The sequence below is a fragment of the Borostomias antarcticus genome (genome assembly GCF_949987555.1).
Source record: "Borostomias antarcticus genome assembly, chromosome: 14".
Taxonomy (NCBI): Eukaryota; Metazoa; Chordata; class Actinopteri; order Stomiiformes; family Stomiidae; genus Borostomias; species Borostomias antarcticus.
Genome location: NC_140247.1, coordinates 21751392 through 21766738, shown reverse-complemented (window position 1 = coordinate 21766738; position 15347 = coordinate 21751392). Strand labels below are relative to the sequence as shown.

Genomic DNA, 15347 nt, shown 5'->3' with positions numbered 1-15347 from the left:
CCCTGCACATGAACACCAGACCGTGGGGTTTGTCAGGACGTCGGAGCCAATAGGATCTACATTTCCCCAAAAATAACGAAATACAATAAAATAATAATAATACAAAAAATACATATATGACAAAGGTCAATACAATAAATAAAAATGAAAAAAGGGCACAGACAGAGTCCCTCATCTACTACAAAGTTATTCACCTTTCTCCATAAATGAACACAGAGGTGTCCAGATGTTCCAGAATTTGTCAGATTTATTCCTTTGATGAAATGTTATCTTTTCTAAAGACAAGACGGCAGAGGCCTGTGAGTCTTCTGGTCTTTTGACCTCCGCCCCGGGCCGGGCTAGAGCTCGCCTGGTGAGACCCTGTCCTGATCTCACGACCTCACCTTTGTTTCCCCTGGCAAATCAAGTCTGGATACTCTCCGTAGTGATCCGTTTGCACCGGATCAGAAAACGACCTCGCCAATCAATCAGCGTTGGTTCTGAGGAATTTGAAATACAAACGGCTACGCTGGGCGGGTTTAGGTGTGACGACGGTGAGGGGCGGGTTGAAGTTAGACGGTTAGAAGACGGCAGTGATAGACAGATGGTTCATCCAATCACCTGCCAAGTATTTTTTTGAAAGAGCCTGCCCTTTTCCAAATAGTTTCCAACGGAGAGTTCCCAGATGGTTAAGTCTGCGCCTCGTGCCTAACCACTCCCGCTAGCCGTGGCAATATCCGTGACATCCCACGGCTTCTCGTTCCATAATGCTTTATTATCATTGCTGTCCTGTCTGATAACCGATATTTACCGATGTCGATATGATCTGTATAAAACATTTCTATGATAATCAAATGTTTTACATACTGAAAAACGCATGTAAACTGTCTTTTTCCAAAACATTCGGAAAAGCCGATAAATCGTAGATTTACCGCACCGTTTCCTCTCACATACAACACACGACAGCAGCTAGACAGTAATAATTATCCACTGTTCACATCGACCCTGTTTTGCTCAGGGGACCGATACCAATATGATCGCCAATTTATGGTGCATCCCTCGTCTCTCAAGCCTTCTCTGTCTCCCCCCCCCCCCCCCCCAGTCTGAAGATGGTCCGCGCCCGCGTGTGGAAGCAGCGCATCAGCAGCCCCCTGTTCAACACCAAGCAGTACACCATGGACCTGGAGAAGCTCTACCTGCAGATGTGGGAGCACCACGCCTCCGGGGGCAAGCCAGAGCACCTGATCAACCTGCAGCCCATCGAGAGCAGCGAGACGGCCTGAGCCTAGTACCCTTCCACCCCCCCCCCCCCTCTCTCTCTGACCAACCAACAGCTCTCCCTCACTGCCTGCCCCTCTCCTTCTCCCAAACAGCAGCATCAACCCCGCGCTTCGCCCCTTTGTGACCCCTGAACCTTGCCCTCCGTCCCGCTCCATCTTTACGCAGAGCTGCCGATGTCTCTGCCCCCCTCCCCTCCCTCCCCCCCCCGTCACTGGGACTCTATGTACGTGGTGGAGCCTGCAGGTATAATCTCTCTCCGACCCTCATCATCATCATCATCATCACCACCTTGCATGTCTGTGTCCCCGAGCCAGACGGACATCCTGACCCCCTCCCACCACCACCACCACCATCATCCCAGTGGGTAGAGAGAAAGATGACCCTCCCTCGCCCCCTCAACCCCCACCTCCCACCTCGCCCGCAGGCATCGTCCTCCAGTTCAGTGGGTTTTCTTCAGTCTTCTGTCTGTGTGTGTCGGCCCCCCCGGAGGACCCAGCCCTCGTCCGCCTACTTATAATTGGATGAAGTGTTGTCTGTGTGTAAAAGGGACAATGTTGCACCAGTGAAGATGTAACTGAATAAAAGTTTAATCAGCTTTAAGGTGACGCAAATGTAAAACTCTTTCTCTTTTAGTTGTAACTGCTACTGGGGTTTTGTTCAGGTCTGCATTCTGGGGTCGGGAGACAAGACGCTTCAGTTTGTTCAGGATTATGAGATGGGTTGTTTATTTGTTTTTCTCACCAAATGCCAACTTTTAAGGATTTGTCATGTGTCAATATCAGTGGTTTGGGGCTCTAAAGACCGAACATGTGGAGTAAGATGGACAAACGGGGCTTGCCTATGTTTCACCATTATCTAAATTTGACTTTTCAACCAATTTTATCACTCGAATCAGGAACGTTCTGGGTAAGTATTTTCTAAGCAGGTTTTTGTTTTGTATGCTTGTCTAGTTTTATTTATGCTCTGTCGAAGGCAAACTGCAAGGCTCTGACTCAATCTGTTGAAATAAATAAATAAATATGGGAAATCTTGTGCAACAGTTTTCTGTTTTTCTTTCTGAGTGTGAATCAAAACAACTTGCATTTCAATATCTGATCTGGGAAACAATGACATGGGAGCAACTTCTTAAAGGTTTTTATTAAATCACACGTCTTAAATATTGATATACCTGCACATGCAGTTCTTACAAAACATTCAAATACAAGGCACAAAATATATACCAAGAACAAGACTTATCTAACATGAAAACATACAGTCACAACTTCAAATTAGTTGAGTTGGCATGAGCTTTGAAGGAGGACTGTGGGGGGGGGGGGGGGGGGGCATTCGTGGTAAACATCTTCCCTGAAACAAATTATTACTTCTGGAAGAGGCTCAGGCACAAGAGACAAAAGGCAGAGCTGAGACGGGCCTAGTTCTGGAACGACCTCCACTCCAGGCCTTGATCCTTGATGTCATCTCACATGATTGGACAGACTGACCGACCGACTATCCCAGAGGGGAAAGTGTTGAGTGCTTTTCCACACAGCTGTCGTCAGTCCAGTCAAGGAGAGCATGGAAGCGTGCGTCTAAACAGGACCGCTGTGCAGACCAGACCTGGCCCGCACGACCAGACTAGCGGGTTCTCAACATCGGGAGGTGGAGATCACAGCTCTCCCCAAACACACGAGGATCCTCTCTGAGAGGTAAGAGCAAAGCTATAGATAACAGCAGCAGTCACACATCTGAAACCCCTCGACTTTCCTCTCTGGACTGATGGAGGACCGTATGGGCCCAACAAACTAATGTCATTCATGGTTTCTGCACTGTTTTAACCCTTTGATGTGTTTGTATTATGTTTTGTTTTTATTTGTGTGTAACTGCTGCTTTCCTGGATCGGGCTCACCTGAAAAAGACATGCAAATCTCAGTGTGATTTCCTCTGGCTAAATAAAGGTTAAATAAATAAATAAACACAATAGACATAGTAGCTCATAAACATGACTGCGAACAGGTCAGTTAAATGATTACACGTGTCTATGACCAGGCGCAGCAGCCTGGGTCAGAGGGCATGTAGACGTCGACTCCAGAGACGGATTCGGGGAAGTAAGGGGGCATTCCATGCGGGTAAACACAAAACGCTCAAGCTCACATTTTGGCACGTCTGTGACTGTCACATGACTGAAGTAGCTAGAATAGGAATGTTCGGCAATGACAGCGTCGGCAAGGAGATGGCCATAAACTGAAAAAAAAAAAGAAAGCACAACTGCTTTAGAGTGTTGGAACAGGCTGAGTGTGACTAGTGACAACTTGTAAACTACCTACAGTTCACCTGTGTATGACCCTAACCGCGCCCCTGACCCCCAACCCCTGTATGTGACCCTAACCCCAGCCCTGACCCCCCTGCCCCTGTATGTGACCCTAACCCCAGCCCTGACCCCTCTGCCCCCTGTATGAGACCCTAACCCCAGCCCTGACCCCCCTGCCCCTGTATGTGACCCTAACCCCAGCCCTGACCCCTCTGCCCCCTGTATGAGACCCTAACCCCAGCCCTGACCCCTCTGCCCCCTGTATGAGACCCTAACCCCAGCCCTGACCCCTCTGCCCCCTGTATGAGACCCTAACCCCAGCCCTGACCCCTCTGCCCCCTGTATGTGACCCTAACCCCAGCCCTGACCCCCCTGCCCCTGTGTGTGACCCTAACCCCAGCCCTGACCCCTCTGCCCCCTGTATGAGACCCTAACCCCAGCCCTGCCCCCCCTGCCCCTGTATGAGACCCTAACCCCAGCCCTGACCCTTCTGCCCCCTGTATGAGACCCTAAACCCAGCCCTGACCCCCCTGCCCCTGTATGTGACCCTAACCCCAGCCCTGACCCTTCTGCCCCCTGTATGAGACCCTAACCCCAGCCCTGACCCCTCTGCCCCCTGTATGTGACCCTAACCCCAGCCCTGACCCCTCTGCCCCCTGTATGAGACCCTAACCCCAGCCCTGACCCTTCTGCCCCCTGTGTGTGACCCTAACCCCAGCCCTGACCCCTGTGTGTGACCTGACTTCCGACCCCTGTGTGTGACCCTGACCCCGCTGACCCCTGTGTGTGACCCTAACCCCAGCGCTGACTCTTGTGTGTGACCCTGACCCCGCCGACCCCCAGCTCTCCCTCAGTAGAGGCTGGTCTTCTTCATGATGCGTAGGAACTCCTGCTGGTTCACCTCGCCGTCACCATCCCTGTCCGCCTCTTCGATCATCTCCTGGTTCACAGGGGACATAAGTGTGTGTGTGTGTGTGTGCACTTGTGAGTGAGTGTGTCTGCGTGCGTGTGAGTGTGTGTGTGCGTGTGAGTGTGCGTGTGTGTGTGTCCCTCACCTGCAGCTCTTCATCAGTCAGGTTTTCTCCCAGCTCCTTAGCTACTCGTTTCAGGTTCCTGAAGGAGATCTTCCCCGTCTCGTCGTCATCAAACAGACGGAAAGCCTTCAGGATCTCCTCCCTGGAGTCCTTCTCTGCCTGGGGGGTCAGGATGAGGGTTAGACAGACCAGCTCACTCAGGATGAGGGTTAGACAGACCAGCTCACTCAGGATGAGGGTTAGACAGACCTCATCACTCAGGATGAGGGTTAGACAGACCAGCTCACTCAGGATGAGGGTTAGACAGACCAGCTCACTCAGGATGAGGGTTAGACAGACCAGCTCACTTAGGATGAGGGTTAGACAGACCAGCTCACTCAGGATGAGGGTTAGACAGACCAGCTCACTCAGGATGAGGGTTAGACAGACCAGCTCACTCAGGATGAGGGTAAGACAGACCAGCTCACTCAGGATGAGGGTTAGACAGACCAGCTCACTCAGGATGAGGGTTAGACAGACCAGCTCACTCAGGATGAGGGTTAGACAGACCAGCTCACTCAGGATGAGGGTTAGACAGACCAGCTCACTCAGGATGAGGTTTAGACAGACCAGCTCACTTAGGATGAGGGTTAGACAGACCAGCTCACTCAGGATGAGGGTTAGGACCAAAGACCAGCTCACTCAGGATGAGGGTTAGACAGACCAGCTCACTTAGGATGAGGGTTAGACAGACCAGCTCACTTAGGATGAGGGTTAGACAGACCAGCTCACTCAGGATGAGGGTTAGACAGACCAGCTCACTCAGGATGAGGGTTAGACAGACCAGCTCACTCAGGATGAGGGTTAGACAGACCAGCTCACTCAGGATGAGGGTTAGACAGACCAGCTCACTCAGGATGAGGGTTAGACAGACCAGCTCACTCAGGATGAGGGTTAGACAGACCAGCTCACTCAGGGTGAGGGTTAGACAGACCAGCTCAATTAGGGGAACAAGTTCACTCACCATCTTCTGGGTCATGATAGTGAGGAAGTCGTTGAAGGAGATCTTTCCGGTTCCTTCCTTGTCCACCTCTGTAATCATCTTCTTAATCTCCTCCTTCTTTGGTTCAAAGCCCAGCGCTCTCATCGCCACCTACACCAGAGGAGAGACCAGAAAGAGAGCAGAAGAGAAGAGAGACTGTCAGACATCTGCAGGTGCTATTACAGGGTTCTTCAGATGTGGGGGGTGTCACATATAATCTCCTAGGAATAGGACTAGACCTATGGGTTAGGGTTAGGACCTTGGGATTAGGGTTAGGATTAGGGTTGGGAAGTTCAACAGGTCACAGGTAGGCCCCTGGTGACCCCTGACCTTGAGCTCCTTGACGTCGATATGCCCTGAGCCGTCGGTGTGGAACAGCTCAAAGGCCTCGCGGATCTCCTGCTTCAGCTCCTCCGCCAGCTCCAGTTTTGGGCTGGTCTTCTTCCGGGGGGGCGGGACCGGCCCCTGCAGCGACGGCCTCTTCACGCTGGTCGCCTAGTGATGACATCACAGGAAGAGAGGAGAGCTATGACAGGGATCTCAGAGATCATGGAGGAGAAGCTCTAACCCTAACCCTGGTCTCTGGGGGGGCTGGTCTGGGGCTGGTCTGCACTACACGTCCAGTCCCTTACATAGAGCTCCTACAGTAGATATAGGCAGCCTACTCTATGTAGAGCTCACTGCAAATCTATATGGTCAAGGATTTAGGATATGAGACAGACATGATAGACACCAGAGGTGCAGGTTTTTCTGGGCATGCAGGCTACTCAGATAATATAGCTTTGTAGTTAAATATGTATGTCTACACACCTCTGTTTGTGTGACCACACGTTATACATATGGACAATATGGCTATTTCAGCAGCAAAAACAATTACTAACACCTGTTACCTGTGATGTAGCTATAGGTGACCACATAAAGGTTTCTGGTGTAGACGTACCATATCAGATGATCACAACGTCGATGGCGACAATCGGGCAGTAAAATCACAGACCAATCCTGCAATCCGCAAGAGGTATGTTTCTATCCCTCTTCCTGGTAATTTAGGCAAGATGAAAACAGACAGAAAACGCTCCGTTTATAGCGTGAAGCACGTTCACTGGATCACTGACAGTATATGGAGATTTGCAGTTAATCCGAGGTTCTAGACGTCTAGAGTTTGTATTGCCCGTGTATCCTTATAAATAAGGATAACCGACGATAGGTTACAGTGCATGCGCACTTTCAGCTCAGCCACCGCGTCTATGAGCTTCGAGTTCTTCGATTTATATCACCATGCGCGCCGGGTCGGTAGAGTGCACATTGATTCAATACACCAATAGAGACATTGATTCAATACACCACAAATCGAGTAGACCCCATATCGGTCGGACAATAGTATGATTGGTTGTTAAAAACATCAATATGTTTTACACCACATGACTCAAACTGGAACCGCCCAGGGAGTTGGCGATGTAACCTGGATGTAACCTAATCGTTGGTGGAACCAGTGACGCCACCTCCATACGATTGGCTGTTCGCAAGTGTCACCTGCGTCCGAGCTGCGCTTCAACCAATCATAGCGGTTCTTCAGCTCAGCTCATCCTCGCTCTATCGTCCGCCGTCTGCTTCTATTGAAAACACGCTCTTGACTTCTGGTGAGTTAAAGACGAGCTTTAGCGCCTTTTAATGCATTTGTCTATGTGCCAGCTGGGTTCGTGTATAACACATGTTGTGTTTAGTTTTGACAGAACTTTCCCACGTGTTTTGCAACCTGTAATTACTGTAATCAGTGTGTCTTTAGAACGAAGCACCTGGACTTTGTCATGGCCACGCGCATCAGACCGGTGAGTTGTGCAGTTTACCATCAGTTTACCATCAGTTTACCATCAGTTTACCATCAGTTTCATGGAGCCTATCTTCTAGTCTTAATTCACATGACATGGTGTCAAAAAGTGGTTTGTCAAAATGTTTCTCTGTGTGTGTGTGTGCGTGTGCGCGTGTGCGCGTGTGCGTGTGTACGTGTGTGCGTGTGTGTGTGTGCGTGTGTGCGTGTGTGTGTGTGCGTGTGTGTGTGTGTGTGTGTGTGTGTGTGTGTGTGTGTGCGCGCGCGCGCGATCTACAGAGCAGTAAGCGGTGTGCAGTGATTGGTGGTTCAGGGTTCCTGGGCAGACACCTGGTGGAGAAGCTGCTGGACAGAGGCTACGCTGTGACAGTGTTTGACATTAGACAGGCCTACGAGCTCCCCGGGGTCACCTTCCACCTGGGAGACCTCTGCGACAAACAGGTACGTGTGTGTGTCTCTGGAATGTGTGTTTGCGTGTGTGTGTCTCTCTAATGTGTGTGTGTGTGTGTCTTTCTGTAATGTAGCCTATGTATGCATGTATGTGTGTGTGTGTGTGTGTGTGTGTCTTTCTGTAATGTGTGTGTGTGTGTGTGTGTGTGTTTGTGTGTATGTATGTGCGTGTGTGTGTGGGTCTCCCTGTAAGGTGTGTGTGTGTGTCTCTCTGTAGTGTGTGTGTGTCTCGTCGCTCTCTCTGTAATATGTGTGTATGTGTTTGTTTGTCTACCTGCCTGCCTGATGTCTACAACATCAGGAGGATTCACCCTTTCCTCACTGATGAAACGGCGCAGGTGCTCATCCAGGCCCTGGTCATCTCCCGTCTAGACTACTGCAACTCTCTCCTTGCTGGGGCCCCGGCGTCAGCCATTAAACCCCTGGAACTTGTCCAGAAAGCTGCTGCTCGCCTGGTGTTCAACCACCCCAAGTTCTCCCACACAACTTCCCTTCTCCGTTCCCTACACTGGCTCCCTGTAGCGGCTCGCATCCAGTTTAAAACTCTGGCACTAACCTACGGGGCAATGAAAGGAACAGCCCCCTCCTACCTCCAGGCCATGGTCAAACCCTACACCCCCTCCTGACTGCTACGCTCTGCTACCTCGGGGCGACTGTTTGCTCCGTCACTCCGAGGCCCCTGCGGTCGATCGACTCCGTCACGGCTATTCTCTGTCCTGGCCCCGCAGTGGTGGAATGAACTGCCCACTGACGTCAGGACAGCAGAGTCGCTGCCCATCTTTCGCCACAGGCTCAAAACTCATCTCTTCAAGAAGTACTACAACGATCCTCCCTTTTAAGCACCTATTGTATTTTAGATTGCTATTCTTCGACTTTGCCTTCAGCACTAGATTATGCTCTTAGTAACTTGTTTTAGAAAGAAGATGCACTTGTGAGTTCTGACAAGTAGTACAATACATTGTCTTTTCCTACGTTAAATGCAATTATTGTTAGTCGCTTTGGATAAAAGTGTCTGCTAAATGACTGTAATGTAATGTATGTCTCTTTAATGTGGGTGTATGTGTGTGTTGCTCTCTTTGTAATATATACGTGTGTGTGACTATCTGTAGTGTTTGTGTGTGTGTCACGTTGCTCTCTGTTATGTGTGTGTATGTGTGTCACTCTCTTTGTAATGTGTGTGTGCGCGTGTGTGTCTCTCTCTGTAATGTATGTGTGTGTGTCGCTCTCTTTGTAATGCGTGCGTGTGTGTGTGTGCGTGTGCGTGTGCGCGTGCGCGTGTGTGTGTGTGTGCGCGCGCCCCCTCTCCAGGCCCTCCTGGGGGCGCTGCAGGACGTGTCTCTGGTGTTCCACTGCGCCTCTCCCGCCCCGGCCAGCGACGACAGGGAGCTGTTCCACAGGGTCAACGTCCAGGGCTCCCGCACCGTGCTGCAGGCCTGCACCGAGGCCGGAGTACAGGTAGGGGGCAGCGCTGAGCTCACCTGGGTCACATAGGTGACAGCCGGTCTCAAAGTAAGGCAAGGTTGCTTTGCAGGTGTGCATATCAGAAGCATGTCTTCTTCAAATATGTTCAGATGTCAATGTATGAGACATCATTTCAAAGTTTACAATATACACTTTCATAATCTGTAATAAAAAAATAAAAAGCTTTTGAATGAATTACCAGGATTTGAATACCAGATTTTTGCATTGTGTCCCAGACCCATAGAGAGATCTGCAGCATGCAGTAACGTAGTTAGCTTAGCTAACGTAGTGTATCAGCGAAAGAACTCTCATGGGTCTGGCGTTGAGACTAGGGTCAGACCCGTGGAACGGTTCCTCAGGAGAGAAACTGGCCTGACAGACATGACACTTAACCAATCACAGTGCACTCCTCCTCTCTCCACTTAACCAATCACATTGCACCCCTCTCTCCTTTGATATCTGTATTCGGCACTGACGTTATTTGATTAATTAACCCATAAGTTTGAGAGAGAGAGTACACAGCTGTAGGGTGAGGGTTAAACCATGTTGTTCTTTCCATTAGGGGGAGGATTAAACCATGTTATGTTCTGTAGGGTGAGGATTAAACCATGTTGTTCTATTCTTTGGGGTGAGGAATAAACCATGTTGTTCTGTTCTGTAGGGTTAGGATTAAACCATGTTATGTTCTGTAGGGTTAGGGTTAAACCATCTTGCTCTGTTCTGTGGGGCGAGGGTTAGACCATGTTGTTCTGTTAATGTAGGGTTAGGGTTAAACCATGTTGTTCTGTCCTGTAGAAGGTGGTTCTGACCAGCAGTGCCAGCGTGGTGTTCGAGGGCACAGACATCAAAGATGGCAGAGAGGACCTGCCCTACGCCAGCAAGCCCATGGACTACTACACCCAAACCAAGATCCAGCAGGAGAAGGTGAAGACCAAGCCTGGGACCAAGTAACACAGCGCTCTACTCTTGGACATTGTCTCCTTCCTTCCTTCCTTCCTTCCTTCCTTCCTTCCTTCCTTCCTTCCTTCCTTCCTTCCTTCCTTCCTTCCTTCCTTCCTTCCTTCCTTCCTTCCTTCCTTCCCTCCTTCCTTCCTTCCCTCCTTCCTTCCTTCCCTCCTTTCTTTCTTCCTTCCTTCCTTCCTTCCTTCTTTCTTCGAGGCAGTCTTTAATCTAATATCATGGAATAGGTGGCAGCATTACCAGACTACTCATGTCTTGTACTCATCTACTCTTGATCTATAATTCCTCCAAGGAAAGGAGGAAGGAAGGTTAGTGAATCTGTACCGGGCCTAGCCCTTCTCAGGAACTGTGAGTGCGCTGATGACGTAGCATCTGCTTCCACAGTCCTTTCTACCAACACAGGAAATTTTTACTTTTAAATAGTCGCCAAGTTGGAGGCGCTTGGCGCTCATATTTAAAGGTGTCAAATAAACATTTCAAAGCCACTCACCAAAGCAGAAAGGCCTATTCTAACAAACGATGGGTTTTGAAAGCTCGGCGCTACCGTTAAGTGATCTTTTTTGACTTTTTTTGCGTCCTCGAAACTACCTTGAAAAATAATGACGATGCCGCAAAAAAAGGCTAAAAAGATCACTTAACGGTAGCGCCGAGCTTTCAATGGTGGGTGGCTGAAATGTTTATTTGACACTTTTAAATATGAGCGCCAAGCGGCGCCAACTTGGCGACTATTTAAAAGTCAAAATTTCCTGTGTTGGTAGAAAGGACTGCGGTAGCAGATGCTACGTCATCAGCGCACTCACAGTTCCTGAGAAGGGCTAAACAGGGCCTAGAATGATGTCCTCCTCCTCCTCCCCCTCCTCCTCCTCCAGATCGTCCTGGAGGCGTGTGACCCAGAGAAGGGGCTGCTGACCGTGGCGATCCGCCCTCACGGCATCTTCGGCCCCCGGGACCCCCAGCTGGTGCCCATCCTGGTGGAGGCGGCGCGCCGGGGAAAGATGAGGTTCATTATTGGGTGAGTCCTGGTCAGGGCAAGATGAGGTTCATCATCGGGTCAGTCCTGGTCAGGGCAAGATGAGGTTCATCATCGGGTCAGTCCTGGTCAGGGAAAGATGAGGTTCATTATTGGGTGAGTCCTGGTCAGGGAAAGATGAGGTTCATTATCGGGTGAGTCCTGGTCAGGGAAAGATGAGATTCATTATCGGGTCAGTCCTGGTCAGGGAAAGATGAGGTTCATCATCGGGTCAGTCCTGGTCAGGGCAAGATGAGGTTCATCATCGGGTCAGTCCTGGTCAGGGCAAGATGAGGTTCATCATCGGGTCAGTCCTGGTCAGGGAAAGATGAGGTTCATCATCGGGTCAGTCCTGGTCAGGGCAAGATGAGGTTCATCATCAGGTCAGTCCTGGTCAGGGAAAGATGAGGTTCATCATCGGGTCAGTCCTGGTCAGGGTGAGGTTCATCATCGGGTCAGTCCTGGTCAGACGCTCACACGCTCGAGTACAGCGGGCCCTGTCAGAACCACGGGCTCCGGATAGAATGAACGCACAGCCCACCATCATCATCACCACCACCATCATCATCATCATCATCACCATCATCCTGTCGTCATCCTATCATCATCATCATCCCGGGATTTTATTTTTTATATAGGTGCATCTCAGAAATTAGAATATTGTGGAAAGTTCATTATTTTCTAGTTCATCTGGAAAGGCTTTTTTAAATATTTAGCATAGAACTGTTTAGTCGCAGCACATATGTGTGTAAACATCCGCAAACTAGGTAGCCTAGCAACATAAACAATAACAATAGCTACCGTAAGTAGTTCCGCTTCCTGAATCCCCTCTGCGGATTGATCTACACATCCACAACGGTCGCTTCAATACAAGTCAATGGATTTCATAAAATGATCAATAAAACCCTACAGGATTCATACTTTGTGGCGAATTTGATGTCAGAACAACAAACAACTAAACATGCATTTTCCCTTTACTACTCCTTTAAAATAGTTCTCTTTGTGTAATGGATCTAGAATACATGAAATTTTTCCACAATATTACATTTTTTGGGATGCACCTGTAGTTAGAGCAGCATGTACGTAACTCACCCATGCCCCCCTGGGTCATTTATTTATTTATGCATACCCATATACAGCATGTACATAATCCATCCAGACCTTTATCTATCCCATCCCAGCTAACTTTATACTTATGGAAAGGGTACCAATTGTGGAATTTGTGTTCATTTGTAAAATTGTAATTTTGTAAATTGTAACTTGTTAATTTGGAATTTGAGTTGAGTAGTTGAGTATTAGAGTTTATCTGTAGCATAATCTTGGAGCCAGCAGCAACATTTCACTGTGACTGTACACCGGTCATTACATGTGAGGAATAAAACTAGTGTCTAATCTTCTCAGGGACGGCTCCAACCTGGTGGACTTCACCTTCGTAGAGAACGTGGTCCACGGTCACATCCTGGCCGCCGAGAGACTCAGACCAGACTCACACATCTGTGGCAAGGTGAGAGAGACCAGGACATGAGTGGGTATCTCTCTCTCTCCTCTCTCTCTTGTCTCTCTATCACTCACTCCCTCTCTATCACTCACTCCCTCTCTATCTCTCTCTCCTCTCTCTCCATCACTCACTCCCTCTCCCTCTCTCTCTAAATCTCCTCTCTCTCTCTCCTATCTCTGCTCTATCTGTTTCTCTATCCCCTCTTTCTCTCCCCTCTCTCTCTCTGTCTCTCTCTCTCTCTCTCTCACACACACTCCTCTCTTTGTCCCTACCTCTCTTTCCTGTTCAGGGGATTAATTATTTTATTAAGTCTTTATTAAATAGTGTTTCGTGTTTTAATATGAGAATGCCCCCCCCCCCTCCCCTCCCCCCCAGGCGTACCACATCACCAACGACGAGCCCGTGCGCTTCTGGGACTTCATGTCGGAGGTCCTGGTGGGCCTGGGCTACGCCGCGCCCCGCTACCACCTCCCGTACCGCCTGGTGTACGGCCTGGCGCTGCTGCTCTGGCTGCTGGCCCTGCTGCTGCGCCCCCTGCTGGCCTTCCGGCCCACCTTCACCCCCATGAGGGTGGCGCTGGCCGGGACGCACCACTACTACAGCTGCTCCCGCGCCAAGCAGGACCTGGGCTACCGGCCCCTGGTGGGTCTGCAGGAAGGCCTCGCACGCACGCTGGAGAGCTACCCTCACCTCCGACACGGAGCCTGACCACACACCACACACCCCGCACGCTGGAGAGCTACCCTCACCTCCGACACGGAGCCTGACCACACACCACACACCCCGCACGCTGGAGAGCTACCCTCACCTCCGACACGGAGCCTGACCACACACCCCGCACGCTGGAGAGCTACCCTCACCTCCGACACGGAGCCTGACCACACACCACACACCCCGCACGCTGGAGAGCTACCCTCACCTCCGACACGGAGCCTGACCACACACCACACACCCCGCACGCTGGAGAGCTACCCTCACCTCCGACATGGAGCCTGACCACACACCCCGCACGCTGGAGAGCTACCCTCACCTCCGACACGGAGCCTGACCACACACCACACACCCCGCACGCTGGAGAGCTACCCTCACCTCCGACACGGAGCCTGACCACACACCACACACCCCGCACGCTGGAGAGCTACCCTCACCTCCGACACAGAGCCTGACCACACACCACACACCCCGCACGCTGGAGAGCTACCCTCACCTCCGACACGGAGCCTGACCACACACCACACACCCCGCACGCTGGAGAGCTACCCTCACCTCCGACACGGAGCCTGACCACACACCACACACCCCGCACGCCTGAGAGCTACCCTCACCTCCGACACGGAGCCTGACCACACACCGCACGCGCGTGTGCACGTGTGGTGTGCGTGCATCTACCCTCCTCTCACCAGGAAGTGCTACACCTTCTCAATGTCAGTTGAATGTGACCCTTCAGAAAGGTCTTCGCACTAATAGAGTCATTGAAGCAGTTGTTAAAGTTGTTTATTCAAAGCTCGGAAAGTTCCAGTACTTCACACCACCGTCGGGGGACTTCATGTAGCTGTACGTTCCAGTTTTATATGCTGCGATACATGGAGTATAGATTTATAATTCTGTTAACTAAACAAATGCTCTATTTATTTGTTTGTTTGAAAATACATGGGATGTTTGTCATCAATATAAGACATTGAAGCTGTTCAGTGGTGTGGGTTGTGTTAATTGATCTTGTGTTGGTAGACCACATGTTGACTTGGCTCTGACAGGCAGACCTTTTGGCTCATGCTTTCAGTCTAACGTCTTCATCTGAAGCATGAATCTCTCTCTCTCTCTCTCTCTTCCCTTTCACTCTCTCTCTCGTATCCTTCCTTCCTCATTCCATCTCTCTGAGTACCAGTGACAGTAGTTTCCTCTCATTACACACAGCTAATAACTGTTATTAAAACTTGTCACTCTCTCTGAGTCATATTGATCTTAGTATATCAGCCCCAGAGCGCCACGCGTATCTAAGCAACTGTAACTGTGATATTGCGTGACAGACGGGCTCAGTTGGCTGCCTGGGGGGTTAGCGTTAGGACAGGTACAGCTGTCTGCTTGGGGGGGGGGGGGGGGGTGGCGTTAGGGTGTGGTTAGGGTTGGGTCGGGATTGATCAGGTGCGTGCTTGGCATTCCATGTGTCTGTGTGGTAGGGAGGAAAGGGGAGCAGACATTCCTGACATTCCCTGAGCCATAGGAGGCCTGGTGGGTGATTCACTGAGTCAGAAGCACTGGGCAAGGCTGTCAGGCTGGTTCACCCTGGAGGGAGAGGGGGGGTTGGCGGGGGGGTAGGAAGAGAAGGAGGTGTGTGGTGTGTAGGGACAGTAGACCACACGGCTGCCATCTTGGCTAGAGTGAAACCTCCACTCTGTCCAGCCGGTATCGTCATTCTCTCTCTCTCTCTCTCTCTCTCTCTCTCTCTCTCATGCATACAGCGTTAGGGTAGGGTTGGGGTTAGGTTAGGGTTGGGGTTGGGTACATACCACAGTAAACCATCAGAGCTGAGGTTGTGTGAATG

General features: G+C 50.5%; 3 protein-coding genes across 10 annotated transcripts in view; 2 read left to right on the top strand and 1 right to left on the bottom strand.

The window, feature by feature from the left end:
- Nucleotides 1–2270, top strand: part of LOC311318057 (UDP-N-acetylglucosamine--peptide N-acetylglucosaminyltransferase 110 kDa subunit) — a 31653-nt gene extending 29383 nt beyond the window's left edge. For all 8 annotated transcript variants that reach the window (XM_084449253.1, XM_084449251.1, XM_084449249.1 and 5 more), the window contains one exon: nt 1082–2270. In XM_084449253.1, the coding sequence (XP_084305379.1) occupies nt 1082–1262 (181 nt within the window). In that variant the 3' untranslated portion in view covers nt 1263–2270. The remainder of the gene's footprint in view (nt 1–1081) is intronic.
- Nucleotides 2271–4397: 2127 nt separating this feature from the next.
- Nucleotides 4398–6441, bottom strand: cetn2 (centrin, EF-hand protein, 2; the record flags this gene model as incomplete). The annotated part of the gene is made up of 5 exons (XM_084448625.1): nt 4398–4487; nt 4603–4740; nt 5585–5713; nt 5933–6097; nt 6433–6441. 5 exons carry the CDS (start codon nt 6439–6441, stop codon nt 4398–4400), a joined length of 531 nt encoding a protein of 176 aa, XP_084304751.1.
- A 966-nt stretch (nt 6442–7407) lies between these two features.
- On the top strand, nt 7408–13513 carry nsdhl (NAD(P) dependent 3-beta-hydroxysteroid dehydrogenase NSDHL; the record flags this gene model as incomplete). Its single annotated transcript, XM_084449081.1, has 7 exons — nt 7408–7428; nt 7707–7868; nt 9186–9332; nt 10134–10262; nt 11168–11310; nt 12709–12811; nt 13181–13513. 7 exons carry the CDS (start codon nt 7408–7410, stop codon nt 13511–13513), a joined length of 1038 nt encoding a protein of 345 aa, XP_084305207.1.
- Nucleotides 13514–15347: the final 1834 nt, after the last annotated feature.